The sequence below is a fragment of the Orycteropus afer genome, unplaced genomic scaffold (genome assembly GCF_000298275.1).
Source record: "Orycteropus afer afer isolate SDZICR_OR568_19922 unplaced genomic scaffold, OryAfe1.0 scaffold00237, whole genome shotgun sequence".
In the NCBI taxonomy this organism is placed as follows: Eukaryota; Metazoa; Chordata; class Mammalia; order Tubulidentata; family Orycteropodidae; genus Orycteropus; species Orycteropus afer.
In genome coordinates, this window is record NW_006921824.1 from 2644691 (window position 1) to 2668686 (window position 23996).

Here is a 23996-nt window from a genome sequence, read left to right on the forward strand (position 1 = left end):
TCTGGCTTCCTGGCTTTTAATCCCCTTTCTCCTGCTCTTCCCGCCTGCTACTTTGGGCGTCCCTGAGTTGTCTCTCCTCACCTGTAACCTTGGGGTTGACTGCTCTTCTGTCCGTGTTCCTGGCTATGTGTTGGCACATAGGAGGTTTTAATAAACAACGTTTATTAAAGAAGCAATTTAGTTTTTGTCATTGGTTCCTAAGAGGTAATTCCTGGAACCTTGGAATTTTGATAAGGATTCCAGACCTGACAGGTTACATTAGAGAGGCATCTCTTGGATAGGGGCTGGCCAGGTCAGAGGGACTTACCCCATGATAATTACCTCATGGTGGCCAGGCCAGAGAGTCCCATCTCAGGATGCTTCAAGATCACCTCATGATGTTAATTGACTTCATGGCTACTTAATGATGATTACCTTGTGATATCAACTGACCTCAGGGGAGAGGAACTGGAGTTTGCATTACATATGAAGGAACCACCCCCCCAGGTAAAAGCCCAGGACATCAAATCTCCATTAGCTTTCTGATTGGCAAAACATTTGCTTTCACGATAATGATTCACACTTTTCCTTATGCTGATCCTGCTTTGTATACACTTTAATAAAGCTGTAATCATTAGTATTGTCTGTGAGCTTGGTGAGTTATTCTAGTGAATTCTTGAACCTGAGGGAGTAGTGGGAGCCAGCAGGTCAGAAGTAAGGGTGTCAAGTGGACTCTTGAATTTGCAGCTGGCACCTGAGGTCTTTGGCCTGTTTGGCAGTGTGAACCTGGAGGACTGTGTTCTTTGAATTGTGAGACCTAACCTAGCTCAGTCTTGGGTAGTGTCAGAGAACAAAGTGCTGCATAGACATCTGGTGTCAGTACTGAACAGAGAAGTGAAAAAGTGGGGGGATTTCATTTATATTGGTTCTTATCCTCTTAGGTGGTATCAGAAGTGGAATTCTGAGATTGCCCCATGACACAGAAACTAAGGACAGAAAATAACCTGCAGATTTTCCAGCTTTAGCCTTGGTTACCTTCAGTTGGGTCAGGGAGAATAGTGTTGCTAGGCAGTTAAGCCAAGGAAGACAGCTCTGCTTGGTTATGAATAATACAATCTTTCTTATTGACTTAATTCTTGATAGAGTTCCCCTAAAGATACATCAGTGTACTGACATCTTTATTAATTTTTGTTAACCTGTTACTTTAAATTCTTAGTATTATGCCACATCCTTACATTTACTTAGTATTCTATTGTGTCAGTAATAGATAAGGGCTGCTAAGGGAGTGTTGTTAGTTGCTGTTGAATTGGCTCTTACTCATGGTGACCTTATTTACAACATAATGAAAGGTACTTGATCATTGGCATGTTTAAATGCATTGTTGTGGCCATTACCTTCCAACCTAGGCAGTTCTTCCAGCATTGTACCAAAAAGCAAAACAAATGGGTGGTGAGGTAAGGGAGTTGCTGTTGTTATGTGCCATTGAGTCAGCGACCCCTCCTTGGGTTTCCCAGGCAGTATCACTACAGAAGTAGATTGCCCAGCCTTCCTTCTGAGGAGTGGCTGGTGGGTTTGACCCGCCAGCCTTCTGGTCAGCAGTTAAGTGCCTTAGGCACTACACTAACAGAGCTTCTAGGTAAGGGAGTAGGAAACCTGAAATGGTAGCTTATTATAACTGTTAATATAAATGCCTGTACCTCCTAATCAGTATTGCTCATGAATTAAGGTAGAGGGTTGGAAAGTGCTGGAATTGGGGGGGGGTGAAGGGCAAATTTATTTGTAGCTGTTAATATTTTTCACCTGCCCAACAAGTGTTTTCAAATGGTTACGTACGACTTTAGTTTCTCTAGACTTAATCATGGTTTCTCTACATTAAAATTACTTTTGATTGGCTGCAAAAGTGTAGCCTTGCATATACAGACTTTTAAGGGGTTTTTTGTTTTGTTTTGTTTTGTTTCTTGCTAAAATAAAAACATACTTTACAGTTGACATTGCCTGGAGGAAATACCTTTTTCAGACAGGTTTAAAGCTTGATCATGAGCTTCCTGTGAGAGTTCCTAACAAGAAATCTTCTTTTTTTCTTTCCTTTTTTTTTTTTTCTCTTGCTGTTGTATAGGATTAGTTCCGAACGCCGAAAAGAAAAGTCTCGAGATGCAGCCAGATCTCGGCGAAGTAAAGAGTCTGAAGTTTTTTATGAGCTTGCTCATCAGTTGCCTCTTCCCCATAATGTCAGCTCACATCTTGATAAGGCTTCTGTTATGAGGCTTACCATCAGTTACTTGCGTGTGAGGAAACTTCTGGATGCTGGTAAATTGTTTTCCAAGGATTTGATAGATCTGGAAATTATAAATTAGAAGTAATTAGAAATTATTTTTAGATAGTGGTTAAAATGTTTTGATTTTTGTATACTCCTTTATAAGTATTTATAACATTTTTCAGTAATCAGTATTTTTAGCAAGCTTCATTTTTGTTATTTTTAAATAATCCCCCTTGTTACATTTAAACTGTTTTGTTTTATTCCCTTAAATGTAATTCTTCTTTAATAAGATAACTTTTCATCACCTACTTTTAAAGCTTCACTCAGGAATTCTTAAAATACTGGCTTTTTCTTCTGCCCTATCTTCCTACCTACCCGTCTTCCTCTTAATAACATGACTTTCCTTTCCTTTTCTATAGTATTCCTTGCTGCGTTACTTTCAATAATCATGAAAAGCAGCTGGCAGTTCTAATTTTAGTCTCTCTAGCCTCTGGCTTTGATTGTTCTGTGATAAAAGGAAAGTGACAGGGGAAAAAGATTAAAATATACAGAAAATGAATGATACATATATTAAATAAAATATCTAGTCAGAACTTTATAAAACATCTAATTATCACTATCATTAAAGTATAGCTTTTTAACTAATTGTTTTCCTATTCTCGTGCCCTTTCAGGTGATTTGGATATTGAAGATGAAATGAAGGCACAGATGAATTGCTTTTATTTGAAAGCCTTAGATGGTTTTGTTATGGTTCTCACAGATGATGGTGACATGATTTACATTTCTGATAACGTGAACAAATACATGGGATTAACTCAGGTAGAATACTCACATATAAACAGTTCTGTATGCTTTTGTGATTTTATGACATAGATCTAATTTCTAAAAATGTGTTTACAGTTTGAACTAACTGGACACAGTGTATTTGATTTTACTCATCCGTGTGACCATGAGGAAATGAGAGAAATGCTTACCCACAGAAATGGTGAGAAAAAAAGTCTATTTGATTTAATGTAACAGTTGTTATATATAATCAGATACTGTTACCAGTTTTTTAAATTTTGCTGTTGTACTAGCCTAAGGCAAACCGTTATTTCCTGTTTAATAAAATGCTACTGTATTCTTTGTTAAAATTCTAATTTTTAGGTAATTCATAAAAGCCCACCTAATACAATACAAGGCAAATCACTAGGCCTGTCTTTTGAGGTGTCTCTGGGTAGGTTCAAACAGTCAATCTTTCACCTAGTTGTTGTTGTTAATGTGCCATCGAGTCGGACCCGACTCATAGTGACCCCTCCTTGGATTTCCGACGCAGTATTGCTATGGAAGTAGATTGTCCCATCTTCCTTCTGAGGAGTGGCTGGTGGATTTGAACCACCAACCTTCTGATTAGCAGTCAAGTGCCTTAGCCACTATGCTACCAGAGCTCCCTTTCACCTAGTCGTCAAGTGCTTAACCATTAGTGCAACCCGGAAAGAAACATATAAAAGAAATAAAAATTAGGAATGAGGGAATCATAAATTCAAATGCAACTTTTAAGGCAAGGGGCCTTGTACCAACAAGAAGAAGAAGAAGAGATCATGGTACAGATGGCAGGTATGAGAGTTTTAGATAGTTTTAAAGTTGAGGTGCCAGTTTTCATACAAACTTTCTAAAGGCCTAAGGAGAGGGGGAAAATAGTAAATTCAGCAAAATTTAAAAAGTATACAAAAGAGAAAACAACCCATTGTGCTTGTCAGTTTTGACTCATTGTAAAACAATGAGTAAGACATTGTCTTGTAAGACTCTGCACTGCCCTGCCCCATAGGGTTTCCAAGGCTGTAATTTTTATGGAAGCAGAGTCACATCTTTTTCCCATCTAGCAGCTGGTAGTTTAGAAATACTGACTTTCTGGTTAGCAGCTTAACACTTTAAAGAACCGCTGCACCACCATGTCTCCTTTAAAGAGTATAAAAACTGTTTCAAATAATTAGATGTTCTAAGATTTTCGTAATATACTTCTTGAATTATGAATAGATTTTATTTAACAAAGAAAGTGTTTTCACATTATGCCTTTTTAAACAGTATACTGATCATAATTTAACCTTCCTTTGGCATTTGACTGCTAACCAGAAGGTTGGTGGTTCAAACCCACAAGCCACTCTGCAGAATGAAGACTGGGCAATCTACTTCCTTAAAAATGTAATGCCTTTGGAAACCCAATGTGGTGCTATGAGTTGGAGTTGATTCGATGGCAGTGGGTTTGGTTTTGGGTTTTTATGGAGAGATTAAGGAGCCCCAGTGGCACAGTGGTTAAAGTGGTTGGCTGGAGATTCTTGGCCATTTCTCTGTGTTTTATATGGCTTCACTCCTCACAACCACCCTGTAAAGTTATTGTTACTATTTTACAGTTGGGGAAACTGAGGCACTGAGAATTGTTGAGTAACTTGCCCAAGATTACTATGTCTGTAAGTGGCAGAGCCTGTGTTGAACACAGGTAGACTGGCTCCAGAGTCCACTCATTAGTATTTCGAGCTCTTTTCATGTTATGAACTATCACTGCTTTTTACCACCATTTTTCACCCTGTCATAAAGCCCTATCCTTTTTTTAAATTTTAAATAGTGTATTTACTTTGAACTTGGAAAACAAATGCAGTCTGTACTTCCTACATTTCAGTATAAAAGATGAGTAAATATATTTTGAGCAGTGACCTAAGTGAATTGTCAATAAGTTTACTATATTAATGTCCATGTTTAGACTTTGAGGTGTATATGGGCTACACAGCACTTCTTGTAGCTCAGGACTTTCTAAGTAGGTAAGGGTACTGCAAATGTGAGACAGTAACTATTGAGAAAAATAGAAAAGTATGTGATAAAAATAGATGATGATGTACATTATCTTGATCTATTTGAAAAGAAAAAATTCTTTAATTCATGAATTTCTCCTTTTTCTTAATTGGTTTTTTATTAAATGAAAGAACAATGCTTATTAATTTATTAAATTACTTTAGAACTCTTCATATTACAGGACTACCTACCTTCTTTTGCAATTAGTACAGCTAAACAGGCAACTAAAATTCACTAGAACTCTAAAAAGAGGTCATAAATAAGAAACATTTTTAATATGTACTTCAGCTTATAGGAAAAAACAGTTGAGATGTTGTGTTTTATATCTAGAATTTGTCATTTCCTAGTTTAGAAAATAAGGATTCTTATTCATATTTTAATCTTTCTGATGATTCTTAAATTATTATGCTGCATGCAGCCTTTTCCTGTAAAGGCTCTGTGAGCCATCCAGTCCCATGGACAAGATTTTGCCCACAGGCCATAGTTTGTTTACTGGTTCTTGGGGTAGACTGTAAGTGGACGGTTATTAGGAAGTCTTCTTTTGATTGGATGATAATGTATTATTCTAAATCAGGTACAGTCTACTTAATGTGATATAAATGTATGTTTTGAACCAAAATGTTCTCTTTTAATAGCACATGAACATTTTTTGAAATAATTCCTAATGTAATTAATGGATTTTTTTTTTATTTACTGGGAAATTAAACTACTGATTTTCACTTTTAGAAAAGAGGGGCTGCCGCAAAGTTTTATATTTTAATGATCTAGTAAGTGTATTTACGTAGTCATTTTATTCTTTCATTTAAATCCTAAAATAATGCTTTAAACTTTATTAAATACATGTGAGTTATTTTTAGAGGACTTAAAATTTAGTGTTCTTAAAATGTTTTTTTAGTTAGGAAAATGCTAGTGCTTTTCCATTACCTTATTTTTCTTGGTTTTTAAATTTACCCGGGTGCCTCTGTGTAAAGGCCTTGGACTCCCAGAGGTCAACCCAGTCCCAGTTTACATTAGGAAGGACTGAAAATACCTCAGGGAGTTTGTGTGAGTCTCTACTGCCACCACCACCAGCACCACACACATACCTGACCCCATCACCAAGAGTAAGCTTGTTCTTCTGGCGTCCTTTTAAAATGCACACTAGAATGATTCTGGGGGAAACAACTAGGTCCTTGTTTAAGTAGACCCAGATAACTTACATCAATACTAGGACTGCCCTCAACTTTCCTAATTCCAGTACTAAATTATTAAATATGAGTATGAATATCTTCCTTGAGAATCCAGCATTTCTAGTTAACCATGCCTAAATTTAAACTCTGTTGTAGGTTTTGTTTTTCCATATTAACACTTTATTTCAGTATACTAGCCTTAAAATTTCCAGATCTTTTTACATTCTTTTCTTCCCTTATTGCTAGCAGTTTTTGAGTTTTTTATAGATTCTACCTCTTCATTTGTCTTCTGCCACCCTTATTTTAATTCCTACTACTGGTATTGGCTCAGCCTCTCATTACCATAACTTTTATTCTAAATCCAGCACATTGCTGCATTTTTGTTGTGCTTCCTAACTCCTTTTTCAGTGCAACATTTTTTAGAGGCTCCATGTTGTATATTTAAGACTGAACTCCTCAGTTTGGCATCCAAGGCTCCCCCCCTAGTTATAGCCCTAACCTTTCCTCTAAGTTTGTCTTACAATTTTCTACGTGTACTTTGTTCTGCAGCCAAACTATACTGTGTTCCCTGAACATGTGCTGTTTCTCTACCTCCACGCTTTTCGTCATTTTCTTCCTTGTGTCTGGAATACCCTTCTAACCTATCTCTACTTGAAATTCTCATGTTCCTTTTTCTAAGAAGCCTTCTTGGTTCCACCTAACTAGAAGTTATTATTCTAGTTTCTCTCTATTCTTGTAAAGCATTCTTGTGAGTCTTGGGGCACTTACTCAGGACTATTTGGTTGTTTTTAGCCTTATAACTACATTTACTAAATTTTTAACCTTCTCCTGGGCCAACTGTGTGTCTTACTCATCTTTGTATCACTTGCATTATCTAGTCCAAGCCCTAAATAATGAGTAATTTTGTTTATTTTTAAACAGTCTGACCAATAAAGATAAGAAATCAAATTGCTATTTGCTTGCACAGTTGAGTGTAATCTCATTTTTCTGTTATATGAGAGTTAGAATGGGAGTAAATATAATTGAATTTAATTCTGACGTTCCTTTATTTTTATAGCTTTTGATAAGTCATTCAATATAACTTTTTTCCTAGTAACAAAGTAGAAATTATGTAATTTCCTGCCTGCTTTAAGGGAGATTTAAGGGAGAATCAGATATATCAAAATGTTAGTTGCTATTAAAAAGGAAGTTGCTATTTTAAGAGTTAAATATATGGAGTGTATATTACAGATTGCACTAGTACCTTTAATAAAGGATAGTATGAGTTTGCCGAAGCTATCTTTTGGGGTGTACAATGATAATACAGTTAATAGGTGAATTGTTAGGTATTAATATTTCCTCAGTAGTTTGACCAGACTTACTGGCTTGCTTGTGAAATGATTAACTATCATCCTGAATATAGATTCTCCTCCCACCAGCTCAAGAAATCACTATAGGCATGAACCACTATTACTGGTTAAAGTATGTCCCATGTACTGGAGTGGGAAAAGGGGTGTGAGTCACTGTGTTAATGCTGATAAATTTAACTGAGCAGGACCTAGGTGGTGGGCATTTTGCTGCTGGTATTATATAACAAATCTGTGTAAGTAATTACACTTTTATTTTTTGTTTTCATTAAGGCCCTGTGAAAAAGGGTAAAGAGCAAAACACACAGCGCAGCTTTTTTCTCAGAATGAAGTGTACCCTAACCAGCCGGGGGAGAACTATGAACATAAAGTCTGCAACATGGAAGGTAAGTAAGAATGATTTGTGAGTGTTAATAATGTACTTGATTTAGAGAGAAATTCATACATCTTGACATTGCTAATGTAAAGATATCTTTAGAATTATGGGAGGAAATGTAACAATTGTTGCTTGGCATTACACATTTAACATTTGGACTTTCAATTAATTTGTGTGTGTAGCCCCAAAATCCAAAACAGCGTAGAAAAACAAAATTCTCGGAAAGCATGATTCAAACAGAAATCTAAAAAATAAATATAATTAATTAATGACCAAAGCCAAGAACAAAGAAATTTACATGGTAGTTTTGTATTCTTAAAGCTTATGCTTTAGAAAATATATTATTAAAGTCTAATCTTATACTAATTTAGTGTCTTCCTTTCTGTCCTCACAGTACTTAATGGCTTGGTTCAAATATCTTTCTAGTTTCTCTCCTTCCCAAAACATGTACTGAAAATAATTATCATTTCTTTGCTTACTGTTGAAACATACTCAGCAGAGCAGAAATAACCCCCAAGAAGCTATGATGAAAAAGAAGCCCAGACATATAAGGGGACTTTTTTAGCAAGTAATTTATAATACTGGGAGAATAGTATGTCATGGGTGATGTCAAAGGGAAAACATTTTTTTATTATCAAAATATTTAGTAGCGAATCCATTAGTAACAGTGAATTTCATCAAAGTTTACATGCCATGTCAGATTCAACTAATCTCTGCATTTTGTTTTTTCTTAGTATTATAAATTTTAAAAAATAACTCTTTTCTTCCCCCCGTCCTCATATGCAGGTACTTCATTGCACAGGCCATATTCATGTATATGATACCAACAGTAACCAGTCTCAGTGTGGGTATAAGAAACCACCTATGACATGCTTGGTGCTGATATGTGAACCCATTCCTCATCCGTCAAATATTGAAATTCCTTTAGATAGCAAGACTTTTCTCAGTCGTCACAGCCTGGACATGAAGTTTTCTTATTGTGATGAAAGGTAAATTTGGATATAAAATATAATTTGAAATTTTTAGTTTGTCCATGTTGTTGTTATTGTTATGTACCATTGAGTCGAACCCGACTCATGGCAACCCCTCCTTGGGTTTCTGAGGCAGTATCACTGCGGAAGTAGATTGCCCAACCTTCCTTCCGAGGAGTGGCTGGCGGGTTTGAGCTTACAACCTTCTGGTTAGCAGTCAAGTGCCTTAGGCACTACGCTACTATTCACTCAATTGTAAGCTTCCACTAAAATGAATAGAAGGATACATCCTAGAGGTCAATAATATTAGAATAACTTTGTAAAATAAATTCAGCTACATTTATTGAACACTTTTGAGGTATAAGTAATCCTGACAGGTACTACACAAAATTTATTAACGTGAGTTGTTTTTCCTTTAAGGAGTCTAAGTATTTGAAAAAAAAAAAATTGCAAAAGTATTCATGCATATAACCTGAGGAAGGATAGATTGCTTTTGGTTATGGACTAAAAGAGAAGTCATTAGTCATCTGTTCATTGTACACATTTCCACTGAGCAGCTTCATCCCTGCCCATGATCTCTACTTCCATTTCCCAGATACATATCTGTAGCTACTTCCACTTAATTACCTACTTTCTATCCAGATATTTTTCTGCATTGTAAACTTAATATAACTGAACTGCTGCTCTGAAAGGAGCTCAAAAACATCATCATCATCAAAAGCTGCTTTTCCTCTTTTATTCCCTATTGTGGTTAATAACACTACTATAAACACATGGGGAGCTCTGGTGGCATAGTGCCTAAGGCAATTTGACTGCTAACCAGAAGGCTGGCAGTTCAAACCCACCAGCTACTCCTCAGAAGGAAGGTTGGGCAATCTATTTCTATAGTGATATTGCCTCGGAAATCCAAGGAGGGGTTTTTATGGGTCAGATCCGACTTGATGGCAGTGAGTTGTTGGTTTTTTTTTTTAATATAAACACACAACCTTATCTAACATTTGGAAGTTATCTTTAACTTTAACCTTCATCACCTACAAGGAGCTCTGGTGGCGTAGTGGATAAGGCACTTGACTGCTAACTGGAAAGTCAATGGTTCAAACCCACCAGCTGCTCCACAGAAGGAAGACAGGCTGATTTCCTTCCATAAAGGTTTACAGCCTCTGGAACCCAGTGGGGGTTGCTGTGAGTTGGAAACAACTTGATGACAGTGGGTTTGGTTTTTTCATCACCTACACCCAGTTGGTCTCTTAAGTCTTACAGATGCTGTCTACTAAGTATCTAACTCTTGGTCCATTCCCTTTTTGGTACCTTTGCACTCCTGCCTTACCCTCTTCAGCTCATTATTACCTTTTTCTGAATTATTAGTAAAGTCTGTGAGCCACCATTCTCCCAATAGAGTTGTTCTTTTAATCTCTCATCCAAGTTGCCACAAAGTGGACTTCCTAATGGGAAAATCAGATCATGTTATTTTCCTGTTGAAAATAATTTAATTGGTCACCTTCAGCTTCACAAAGAAAACATTTTGTTTATAAAAATGTTACAGGAGGGTAGGAGATTGAAGATGTGAGTTTTGAAAAGGGTGAAAGAAAAGAGACCTATGCAATCAAATCTAAACTTTTTATCATGGCAAACAAAGATATTCGAGATCTGGCCCCTGCCCACTTCTCCATATTAATCATAAAAAGAGGGTCCTCTTCACGGCCCCCCTTCTCCTAATTTTGGTCTCCAACATCCTGTAGTCAGAGACCTCCCCACAAGTTTTAATATCTTAGTACCTTTGCATATTGCATATACTTTCCCACTTTGCAGTTAAGTTTTCTTTACCTCTTAACACATACTTACCTTCTAAGAGCCACCTACAACCCCTGTATCTCCTTTGTGAAACTTCCCTTACATCTTCAGGAAGAAAATACTTTCCCTTGTCCTTACCTTTGTCATAGCTATTATAAATACTTGCTTACTTGTTCTATTTTTACTATAATGGAGTATAAATAGTGATTAAAAGAATAGATTTGGTGGCCAGCCTGCTGAATCTGCTGATTCTGCTGCCTAAATTCAAATGCTCTCTGACATACTACTTTTTCCCTTTAAGCATTAGTTTCTTTATCATTAATAACACCTACTATTTAATGTTCTCGGAAGGAAGGCAATCTACTTTCGTAGTGATACCGCCTCGGAAACCCAAGGAGGGGTCGCTATGAGTCAGATCCGACTTGATGGCAGTGAGTTTGGTTTTTTTGTTTTGTTTTGTTTTATTTAATGTTAACTTGAAGATGTCATTAGAAAACTTAGCTGTAGTATACAGTAGACAATAATCCCCCACCCCATTGAACAAGGAGATGTGACAGCTTACTGGCTTTGGAATCAGATAATCCAGGATTGAGAACTGGTACTTACAGTGTGCCCTTGGCCTTGGTACTTAACTGTTCTAAACCTCACTTACCTCTAAAAAAAAGATTATATCTCAAAAGGCTGTTGTGAGGATTAAAGAAATGTGCAGAGTACCTAATACACAAAGGGAATGCTTTTTAGTATTGGTGTCAATTTTTAGAAAAATTAACATATAAAACTAAGACATAGTTTATGGTGTTCACTGCCAGTATTCATGCAATTGTGTGTGATAGAAGAGAGATACCCAGCCTTTTTTGAGGGATTATCTTTATAATTTACTTGAAATAACAACATATAGGGGAGGCTGGAAAGAAAGAAAAGTAATGGTGCTAAAATAAGAAAGAGAATGACATTTTCCTTTGGTTGTATAAGAAAATTAGCAAAAGATCACAACAGAGGGATCAGAGTGAAGGCAGCCAACTTAGAGATCAAGTACAGTTTTGAGTTTTACCATTAAACAGTTGTTTTCTGGTTAGAACTCTTACTAGTCTCATTTTTAACCCCTTAGAACCAGGATATGGGGAAAAACATGTTCAATTTTAAGAAAACCTAAATTATCTTCTAACATCCCAAACATGTATATTTTAAAAGTGTGGTGTGTGTGTGTGTGTGTGTGTGTTCATGATACTAACTTGTACTGAAGTAGAAACAAAGATTAACCGTCCATGTTGTCCAGAAGCTTACAATGTATAACATATAGTATAGTTGTTTTTTCAGATACACAGTACCATTTGTAGCTTTTTCTTTGCATCACAGATTTTCTAGTCCATTAACCACATTTTTTTAGACACATTTTTTAAACCCCTCCTCCTTTCTGGCATAGAATATAAACTAATTTTCTCAAGTTAAATTAACTACCTTTGTCCTCAAATATGAATAATTTGACCTTCGTGGAAAATGTATTCTGTTTATATTTTGACTCCTTGAATCCCTTAATGATAGATAAACAATATCCCAGATTCTGAAGCACTGATTGACATCTGATTAAGTCACAGCTCATTAACGTGACCTATAATGTGCTCACTAATCTGATCCTCTTGTCTAGTTCTTCACCCTTCTCTCTTCCCACTCCCTGCTTCATACTTTGCCCTTGCCAACCACATCAGAAGCCTGTTCTCACCTCTGTCTTTGCTTGGTAGTGTACTTTTTTCCTTAAATGCTCTTGCCTTCTCTCTGCCCCTCCTCTATATTCACTTATTAAGTCTCTCCAGTAAGAAGCTGTTCCTCACTCCACCATCCCATATGGATAGGGGTGGCCACTTTGATTCCTACACAGATTCCCATCACTGCACTTACCACATTGTTTCATAAGTAGTGTGCAAAGCTTAACCAGCTAAGCCACATGTTTGAAAGACCATGTTTTGTCTGCATTTTCATGCTTAGAACAATGCCAGGTATATACAGGCATATAAGTGTTTTAATGGGGATGGGGGTTAATTCCATTGGAATTTCATTTAAATGTATAACCTATATAAGATGAATTAAAGTGATCGTTATTTAAATAAGACTGGTTTCTTAAAAAAAAAAAAAGAGATCTGGTGACATAATGGATAAGACATTTGGCTGCTAATCAGGTCAATGGTTCAAACCCACCAGCCCCTCTGCAGAAGGAAGATGGGGAGATCTACAATGGGGGTCACTATGAGTCTGAATAGACTCGTTGGTAGTGAGTTTGGGGTTGTTTTGTTTTTAAACCATTTTCCTTTGTAATGCTGCCCCCTAGTGTTGATGTGTTTTGGGATAGGCCTTTGGGAAGAACTTGGGGTTTTGTCTTGGTTTTTTTAATAAGTCAACTTTATATTTATCTATGTATTTATTTATTTTGAAATAAATTATGGTATATCTTGCCTTGAAGTGTGACAATACAAGCAGTATTACTTTATACCTTTCTTGAAAGGAGGCTATCTTTTCTATGTGCCTTCTGTAGTTACTTGGGTTTTTTGGACACAGGGTACATTGTATAACTTTGGCTTTCCATCTCAGTAGGTCCTTTGAAATCTAAAAACTTAGCCCATATTATTCTCCTAGAAAATCTTTAAAAGAGAATATTTCTGTTTAACATAGTGCTAAGTCAGCTTTCTCTTTCACATGAAGTGAGACATTTCAGACAATAATTATAGAGGACAATAAGATCTAATCTCTGTCATAAAAGAACTTCCAGGGAACTGGATGAAGTAACTGTATTAATTTCCAGTTCATTTTTAATTTTAATTTAATCACTGTTTCCTCTTAAATGAATCCCCCATAATCTCATGTACTTAATTTTAAAAACTAAGTACAAATACAAAAGCACTTTTTAAAACCAACAGTATAGGTATTCTTTTAGTTATTATGTAGTGTGATACTCTGGTTGATGGTGTTAGAATTTTGTAGTACTTATGATCCCTCAAAGGGAGACCTGCCTAGGAACTTAAAAATTGTTATATAAGAATATGGTTTCATGGAAAAACAATGCTGTAGACTTAGCCTATATTTTAAATTAAGTGTTAGTGACTACCTTTATAATTTTCATTATTTAATTTAGCAATACTTTATATTTATTAATGTCCAGCCTTGTTATCAAAACTATATGCAATAAGATAAAAATAGGCAACATGTTTGGGTGAAAGGATTAAAAAAGGATCAAATAACAGGATGAATCCAAAGGACTTACAGAAATGCATGATGCTGTAAGACTCTATAGAGTTACTAAAGGTGAGATATAAATGTATTCTAAGCAAAGAAGGAAGCTGTTTATTTTTTAAAATGTACTTATCCATAAAATAAATGCATATCAGTTACTCTGGAGAAGTAAAGTTTTTCTTTACCAGTTAGTCTCTGGTTTATTTTTTTACTCATCATTTTATTTAACAGAATTACTGAATTGATGGGATATGAGCCCGAGGAACTTTTGGGTCGCTCAGTTTATGAATATTACCATGCTTTGGACTCTGATCATCTGACCAAAACGCATCATGACAGTAAGTAAAATGGGAGAACTATGTTCTAATTATTTAACTTACAGGCTCTTTACTGCTTGATTATGTATCTTATTTTTTTAGTTACAATTAACCAGGCTTCCTAAGCTAAATATCTTAACAGACCTTTTCATAAGGGATCTTGACCATTAAATGCATTTTTTATATTTGTTACCACAAATACCAGTTTTATTAGAAGCACTTAATAAACATAAACTTTTCTAGCATTTTAAACACAAAGATTCATAAAAATAAAATGTAGACTATTATAGCTTCATTTTTAGAATCCATACCTAAATACCCAGAACAGTGGTTGACAAGAATAAGGCACACAGAAAATAATTGTTGATGAATCGGTGGTCAGCAATCTGTGCAAGTGGTAGCAAGTACCCTTGACATAAGATGTGAGTCTGAATTTTTTTCAAATAAATCATGTTAGAGATCCCAAAGTAAAACTTTTTTAATTTCTCACTTGGCAGTTAGTCTATGCCTAAACATGACATCATACATGATTGGGCATGCATGAGTTTCACTTAGTGTGATAAGCCAGTTCAAGGCTTATCACACTAAGTCACTAAGTGACACTCATGCAGAGGGGGCCCAAATATTCATGGTAATATCATCATTACTATTTACCCAGTACTTTCTCCCAAATGGAGCCCCCATGAGTGGTGTAAACAGTTAACATACTCATCTGCTAACTGAAAACTCAGTGGTTTGAGTTTACTCCGGAACATCTGGGAAGAAAGACCTGAAAAGGCAAACCCTGAAAATCATATGGAGCACAGTTGTCTGACACACATAAGGTCTCCATGAGTCAGAATTGATTAAATGACAACTGGTACTTCTTGTCCTGAATAAATAAATAATTTAGATTGCCTACATGCCCAAAAAACTTCAGCATGGTATCAATTTATATTCAAATATGTTAGCATAACTATTAGACGTGTCTTTAGTTTTCTGAAAACTATAGCAGGAATATAAGGAAATTATAGCAGTGGCACTTACCTCAAGGTTCTCTGTGGAATCAAGGTTATTCTTCATTCTCTCGCCTTTCTGACACTTCCTTTCAACATAAATCATTGAGGAAATTTTAGTCATCCTCTGCCCCTCATTCCTAGCTTTTGTTTTATTTAAAGTGAAAATTGGAGGTTAGAAGGAAAATAAGTTTGTTTGGTTTTTTTTTTTTTTTTTGATCTATGTTGTTTTGTTTTCTTAATTTAAACAGTTACAACTAATTCAGTTAAAGTAAACATTTCTCTCTTTTTCTAAAACAATGATCAACATTCAGTATCCTTTAATGTGAAACCTCAAGCTTATTTTCTCTGCAAGACTTTTTTTCCTTTCACTCCTAGTGTTTACTAAAGGACAAGTCACCACAGGGCAGTACAGGATGCTTGCCAAAAGAGGTGGATATGTCTGGGTTGAAACTCAAGCAACTGTCATATACAACACTAAGAACTCTCAACCACAGTGCATTGTATGTGTAAATTATGTTGTGAGGTAAGCTTGGAAAATGAACTTTTTTTTTTAAAGGCGTAATCGGAGTTGGTTTTTTTTGTTTTTGTTTTTTGTTTTTAATATTCTATTCTTTAATTTACACTATAACACTTTTTAAAAGAGGTCTTTGGCAGATTTGCCTAATACAATATGTCATTTGATTTCTTGACTGCTGCTTCCATGGGTATTGATTATGGATCCAAGTAAAATGAAATCCTTGGCATCTTTGATATTTTCTCCATTTATCATGTTGCTTATTGGTCCAGTTGTGAGGATTTTTGTTTTCTTTATATTGAGGTGTAATCCATATAGAAGGCTGTATGCTTTAAAGTGTCCAAAAGCAAAGATGTCACTTTGAAAGGACTAAGGTAGGTGTACCTGACCCAAGCCATGGTATTTTCAGTCGCCTCATATGCATGCCAAAAGCTAGACAATGAATTAAGGAAAACTGAAGAAGAATTGATGTATTTGAATTATGGTGTTGGCAAAGAATATTGAATATTCCATGGACTTCTGGAAGAATGAACAAATCTGTCTTGAAACAAGTACAGCCAAGAATGCTCCTTAGAAGTGAGGATCGCAAGATTTCGTCTCACTTACTTTGGACATGTTATTAGGAGGGGCAGGTCCCTGCAGAAGGACATCTTGATTGGTAAAGTAGAGGGTCAATGAAAAAGAGGAAGACCCTCAATGAGACAGAGTGGCAATGTGGCTGCAACAATGGGCTCAAACATAGCAATGATGTGAAGATGATGCAAGACTGGGCAATGTTTTATTCTGCTGTACATGTGGTCACTGTTAGCCAGAATTGACTCAGTGGCATCTAATAATTCTTTAATATCTTTATCTCAAAAGGATTAAGTGATACTGTGTGTGAGACACAGAAGGGATGTTTGATTTGACACATGGCCCTTACATATTCTTGAGCTCTTTTCTCAGTTCACTGGCTTGTGAATATTATGGACATCTTAAATTAATCTTTGATCTTTTCAGTAGGCTTCTAATTGGCCTCTAGTACATCTTCCACATTACTACCAGGGTGAGCTTTCTAACATAGATATATATGATGATATCATTTTCCTTAGAATTTTTTAAAGATCCCTTTATCACCTCCAAGATAAATCCTTGCCTACTTGCATAGCATCATTTTTGGTCATTCTCCATACTCTCATGCTTTCACAGATTTAGCCTTCCCTGTAAAATTTATGGCCACCTCTCTTAAGATTTTTATCAATTGTTTTTATTTTTGTCACTTCTGAAACCACCCTTTAATACTTTAATATCAATGCCAAAGAGTTCTTTTGTGACTTTCTCATTATATAAGAATTCCCCCCTTGAAATGCCCTTCTCTTCCCTCTACCCCAATACGCTTAACAAATCCTGCTAGAGCTGAAGTTTCAGCTTAACAGGTGGCCTATGAAGCAAGCCTTCTCCATTTAGCAGGTGTCACACTGTATTTCAATTGTTTATCCATCTATTTTCATAATAGGTTATAAACATCTTAAGGGTAAGAATTGAGTATTTTAGTATTTGTTCATTTATTATTTATTGATTAAAGGAGCAATAAAATACACATTTAAGCCAGACTTAAAGATCTTCGTTATCCCTCTTCAACTTTATCCTATAGATGGTATCACTGTATCATTTTCCCTCCAGCAGAGAAACTATGGCACCCCTCTTAGACCTTGGTCATTTATCTACATATCTTTATATTCTAAGACCATCCTTAAGCGATGCTTCAAATCATGCCAAAAAGTTCTTTTGTGTCATCCCACTTAATGTGGTTCAGCACAAAAGTTCTGTAGGTCTTGTGGTGTGCTTCATGGACTTGACTATTTGATTTCCTTGTCACCACCACACTTTCCAAAGGGATAGCTAAAATTTCTTACTAAAATTAGGCCATCAGTATATACTCTTGTAATGCAGCATAAATTTAATTAGGTCTTTATTTCTTATTGGATATTTTAATTCCCAAATGTGCCCAAGTATGCATTAAAGATTAGGTGAAGGAATCTTAAAATGTTCTTTTCAAGAGACAGTTACCCTTATCCCCATTGTATCAAGTACTCATTTAAGAATTATTAATCTCTCTTTTTTAACAGTGGTATTATTCAGCACGACTTGATTTTCTCCCTTCAACAAACAGAATGTGTCCTCAAACCTGTTGAGTCTTCAGATATGAAAATGACTCAGCTATTCACCAAAGTTGAATCAGAAGATACAAGCAGCCTCTTTGATAAACTTAAGAAGGAACCTGATGCTTTAACTTTGCTGGCCCCAGCAGCTGGAGACACAATCATATCTTTAGATTTTGGCAGCAATGGTGGGTATTTAGTTATTTTGTTAATCTCCTAAACTACTGTGTCTGTTGCCCCAAGTACTATTTTAACTGAACTTTACCATGACATTTTTTGTTGGTAGTCATTTGGACATTATGGACTTAACACATTTTGTTTTTCATAATCTTGAAAGTATTTGCTTAAATGTCCTTGCCCTGCAATTTTCTCTGCATTCCTGCTTTTCTCAGGTTGTTGGAAATTGTCTTGAACGTGTCTAAGGTATTTCTTTTTCCCGCTTCTTTTTTCCCAGTTCTGCTATTCTATACCCTGATGTTGTATTTTCTCCACAACTTAGCAAAGTTATACTATAACCTGCAATGGTTAAGCAGCTCAGCTGCTAATCAGAAGGTTAGCAGTTCAAACCCCCAGCTGCTCCACAGGAGAAAGATGTGGCAGTCTGCTTCCGTGTAGATTTACAGCCTTGGAAACCCTCTAGGTCAGGTCTACTCTGTCCGGTAGTGTTGCTGTGAGTCAGAACTGACTTTGGCAGTATGTTTTGGGGTTTTTTTTTTTTTTTTCCTTGTTTTTAATTAAAGTGTAACAATATAGGTATTTGTTGCATTAAAGGATAATAAGCAGCGTTATACCATAACTTCAGACTTTGAAAATGAAAACTATAATTTCAAGCTGGGTTAAATGTTCATAGACACAGAGTATGAAAGGGTCAAAATTGTAGGCCTAACAAGCCACACAGAATAATTTTTACCATTTGCTGTTGAGGTAGTTCTGACTCATGGCAATGTGTCAGAACTCTGTTTCATAGGGTTTTCAGTGGCTGATTTTTTAGAAGTCATTGGCCAGGCCTGTCTTCTGAGATGCCTCTGAGTGGACTCGAACCTTCAACGTTTTATTAGCAGCCAAGCATGTTAACTGTCTACACCACCCACGACTCCATATAGAGTAATAAGAGTTGTCAATAGTGGATTGGAAAATAACTCAGAATTATGGTTATCCCATGACGTGTAAACTTTCCGATTAACATTTTTTTCTTTATGTGAACTGGACAAAACTGTAAAAAGCGACAAATTTCTATATATGTTAAAATCTAGATAGTCTAGATTGATCTATTTCTTTCCCACAGACACAGAAACTGATGACCAACAACTTGAGGAAGTCCCCTTGTATAATGATGTAATGCTCCCCTCATCTGATGAAAAATTACAGAATATAAAATTGGCAATGTCTCCGTTACCTGCTTCTGAAACTCCAAAGCCACTTCGAAGTAGTGCTGACCCTGCACTAAATCAAGAAGTTGCATTAAAATTAGAACCAAACCCAGAGTCACTGGAACTTTCTTTTACCATGCCACAGATTCAAGATCAGCCAGCCAGTCCTTCTGATGGGAGCACTAGACAAAGTTCACCAGAGGTAAGTATTGTGAGATAATAAGAAAATGATAACTTTCAGGTTTTAATGATCAAGAATTTATTTGCAAAGTAGACTTAAATTTTGATTTAAATCATGTATCAAAATTTTGTTTGTGTGGATTTTAGCATTTTAAAATGATAAAAGCTTTAAGAGCTTAACCTAAAACCTCAGTACATATTTTAAATTCCAAGTTAGTCATGAATATAGAAAGGAATTGTCTTACTATAAATCAAAAGGTAAAAAGTATGTTGTTTCTCTATTTGTATCAATGGGACAAAAATTCTTGAATTTTGACAGCCTATGAGAATAGTTCTATCCGTGTATGTCCAAGATAGCCCCAAGCCTATACCTTTTACCACTGGAATTGGAGAATTGTCCAGTGGCAAAAGGTTTATTGTTGTTGTTATGTGCTGTCGAGTCATCTCTGACTCATAGCGACCCCTCCTTGGGTTTCTGAGGCAGTATCACTATGGAAGTAGAGGAAGGTCTAATTCCTACTGTTTTGAAATTTTGGATAAATGTAATATAAAAATGCAAAGCCTTGTACAGAGTAAATACTTAATAACTGATCTTTGTTTTACAGTTCTATCTTGATATTAATTGCCCTATAAGCACAATATTCTTTAAAAGGGGTAGGCTGAGCTGAGACTAAGGTATCATGTACAACTTTATTTCTAATCCAGTTTCAGAACTTCTGAGTTTAAAAATCCAATCAGGAGGGGAAGGCAAGTTAGATCTGAATGTTATAACTTGATAAATGAGGCACAAATATGCCTTAATAAGTGGTAAATAAATTTACATTAAATATGTATTGATTAAAGCATCTGATAAACTAAGAGTAGGGGATTTGACATCTTACAGCCTTCAGAAGTATATCTGGTTGCTTAGTTTGCCTAGTACAGAAATGTTTATTTCTCTTTTTTCTCTTTTCCTGCAAAAGACCTGTTTACTTATTTACTTAACTTTTTATTGTGATTTGGGTTAAATTTTACAAAGCAGATTTGTTTTATATTCAAAAGCTCATACACATTTTGTTTGGTGAAGGTTACAATCCCCACAGAGTAACAGCTGTCTTCCTACTTCCTCCCTGTGGTTACTCTTTCCCTGTGTCCTTCTTGCCCAAGCATTCTTGCCTCCCTAGCTTTCTCCCTGTGCAAATGCTGCCTCTCTCATCTTCCATGGTTGATTGTTCTAAGGAATGCATCTCCTGGTGTAGTTCATCTTGTAGGTCTGTCTGTTTTTGGCTGAAAGTTAGCCTCGGGTGTAAGTCCAATTCCAGACCCAAAGGGTGACTAGGGGCCATAGTCTCAGGGATTTCACCAGCCTCTATCCAACCAGTAAGGTTTTATTTTTTAAAATTTTCTTCCACATTTAATCATGTTCCACATGATTCATTATTTTTAATCTAATAAAAATGTTAGAGTAAGGGAAGCAAAATTTTGTGCTTAAAATACATACCTTATAATTTTTTGGTTGTAATTCTTGCACAGAACTACTAAAATAATAGTACATCCATTAAGGTGAATGCTGGTGATAAAACTTAAGTCCCTATTCTCACATGCTTGAGTAGCTGAAATATTTGAGTAGGTCACCACAAGAGAGTGCCCTCATTACAAAGGAGGATTCCAGTGAGCATATCTTGATAATTGGCCAGCTGGGTACCACTGTGAGAATTTAATTATTAGATAAGTTTTATTTTTTAGAATAAGCAGGTGGGTATATACTTTTTACCTTAATTTTATAAATTATGTTATATTTTATATGTTGTTGTTATGTGCCGTCGAGTCGGACCCGACTCATAGCAACCCCTCCTTGGGTTCCTGAGGCAGAATCACTATGGAAGTAGATTGCCCCATCTTCCTTCTGAGGAGTGGCTGGTAGGTTTGAACCGCCAGCCTTCTGGTTAGCAGTCAAGTGCCTTAGGCACTATGCTACCAGAGCTCCCATATTTTACATAGTCTGATCTTATGTTGTATTTTATATAGTCAGTATCTTGACAAAATTTAATAAGTATATAAGCTCAAAAATGTAACTTCGTATTGTTGTTGTTATGTGCCATCAAGTTGGCCCCGACTCATAGCTACCCCCCTTGGGTTACCGAGGCAGTATCAGTACAGAAGTAGGATTACCCAGCCTTCCTTCCGAGGAGTGGCTGGTGGGTTTGAACCACCAGCCTTCTGGTTAGCAGTCAAGTGCCTTAGGCACTATGCTACCAGATCTCCTAACTTCTTATTAGTTAGATAGAATTTAAGTAAAAATATGGGCTTTCTTATTTGCTCTCTGAGAGCTTGTTTGAAAATTCTAACAACTAGCAAAACACAGAGGCTTCTTCAGAGAAAAGATAAACACATTTCATTGTTTTTACAGCCCAACAGTCCCAGTGAATACTGTTTTGATGTAGACAGTGATATGGTCAATGAATTCAAGTTGGAATTGGTAGAGAAACTTTTTGCTGAAGATACAGAAGCAAAGAATCCATTTTCTACTCAGGTATATAAACTTGTTTATCTTTTATATTAAATTTCATTAGGTTTTAGTCTGAAGTGACTTTGGACTTAGTGGGTTTAAAAAAAAAAAAAAAAAGACATGGCCATTGTTAAAACTCATTCATCTGTTGTTTTAAAGGACACGGATTTGGACTTGGAGATGCTAGCCCCCTATATCCCAATGGATGATGACTTCCAATTACGTTCATTCGATCAATTGTCACCATTAGAAAGCAGTTCTACAAGCCCTCAAAGTGCAAGCACAATTACAGTATTCCAGCAGACTCAGATGCAAGAACCATCTGTTATCGCCAATACTACCACTGCCACCACTGATGAATTAAAAACAGTGACAAAAGACAGTATGGAAGACATTAAAATACTCATTGTATCTCCGTCTCCCGCCCACGTACCTAAAGAAACAACTAGTGCCACAACATCAGCATATAGTGATACTCAAATTCGGACAGCCTCACCAAGCAGAGCAGGAAAAGGTGTCATAGAACAGACAGAAAAATCGCATCCAAGAAGCCCTAACCTGTTATCTGTCACTTTGAGTCAAAGGTATTTATACATCATAACATTTAAGTAATAGTTCTGTTATTATTTTTGAGAAACTGTGTAATGGTAAATGACTTCCAGACATACAGCAGACTATCTGATCTATATGCTTTAAGGAACATAAAATTGACACACAAATCCTGAACTGAAAACAAGTACTCAAAAACTTTTAAATTAGATTATGCATTTATTTTCTCGAAAGTAATCATATCACTATCAGTGTTGTAGGAGGTAGGAGGATCTTCTAATAACTTTAAAAATAAAGTGCAGCCAAGAATATATGAGAACTTCCTGCACAACTCATTCTGTAAACTTAAAACTGCTCTGAAAAATAGTCTACTATTTTAAAAAAACATGTGGCCAATAAATTCTGTAAAATAGCTCAGGTATAATTCTTGCTGCTGTCTAAATCAAACTAGTTAACCATCCTCATTACTTACATACTTTGATCTCAAGGCTTTTTTTTTTACCCCTAACCTGAATTAAAAAAAAAAAAAGCCCATCCAACTTAAAGCACTTCAGTTCCTCATTCCAAATTGAGCCTGTTGTTTTTCAACATTCAGATTCAGCATATTTACAAACCTTGTTTTCAGTTTTGTTATGTATAGTTGTATTACAGCTGCTTTCATTTTTCCACTACACATTTGTAGAACATTAGCTATATTGTACAGTAAACAGATTTTTGAGGATTGTACTAGGAATCTAAGCATAGTTTATGATATACTTCTGTGGAGCTAACGTGATCAAATGTCTAGACACAAACCAATTTCTAGGTTGTAATTTCTGTCTATAGTTTTAATTGTAATGGGATTTGATGTAGTTTAAACTTGTAGCTGTAGCCAGAGGAAACATGCTTTAGCTGTCAGTGGCGCAGTGTGTGGGGAAAAGAAGTGATTATTCTCTTCCATGTGTATAGCAGTAGGGAAGAACCACTGCTTCAGGCAGAGCTTACGGCTTTGTCTTCCCTGCTCTATACCACTAACTTGACCTAGAGTGCTAGGTCTTTTATTTCTGAGGAAGAAAAAGATCATGGGGTTTTTGATTAACTCAGAAGTCTTTTATAGTACTTTATATATTACCATGATACCTACTTATTATAGACTCTGACTTCCTCTAGAGTAATGACAGTATCTTGGGCATTTTAGTAGTACCAATACCTTGAGCTCAGAACCTCATGTTATTACTTGGTCAATAATTGGCTGTTGTATGGATAGATGAATAAATATAGTAATATAAATGGCAATGATTTCTGGTTTACTTTTAGCAACAGAGGACCATGGAATATTCCATTTCCTAAACAATTGCCTCGTTGTATTTTATTCTAGTCAAAATCAGAGTGTTAACATCTAGGTACTATATCAATTTTTTTTTTTTTTTTTACATGAGTTCCAATATAACATGTATTATACATTTTAAGGGATGAACCCACCTTCCACAAGCTTTTGGAAACTTTTTTATTTCCACCTCTCT

The 23996-nt window shown here is 35.9% G+C and overlaps 1 protein-coding gene across 1 annotated transcript in view; it reads left to right on the forward strand.

Annotated features, from left to right (window-relative positions):
• The window catches only part of HIF1A (hypoxia inducible factor 1 subunit alpha), a 70044-nt gene that overhangs the window by 43387 nt on the left and 2661 nt on the right, over window positions 1-23996 (forward strand). The window contains exons 2-12 of the mRNA XM_007949088.2: window positions 2096-2286; window positions 2910-3055; window positions 3137-3221; window positions 7851-7963; window positions 8740-8942; window positions 14169-14275; window positions 15628-15775; window positions 17875-18095; window positions 19193-19479; window positions 21847-21969; window positions 22105-22529. Of these exons, the coding sequence (XP_007947279.1) occupies window positions 2096-2286; window positions 2910-3055; window positions 3137-3221; window positions 7851-7963; window positions 8740-8942; window positions 14169-14275; window positions 15628-15775; window positions 17875-18095; window positions 19193-19479; window positions 21847-21969; window positions 22105-22529 (2049 nt within the window). The remainder of the gene's footprint in view (window positions 1-2095; window positions 2287-2909; window positions 3056-3136; window positions 3222-7850; window positions 7964-8739; window positions 8943-14168; window positions 14276-15627; window positions 15776-17874; window positions 18096-19192; window positions 19480-21846; window positions 21970-22104; window positions 22530-23996) is intronic.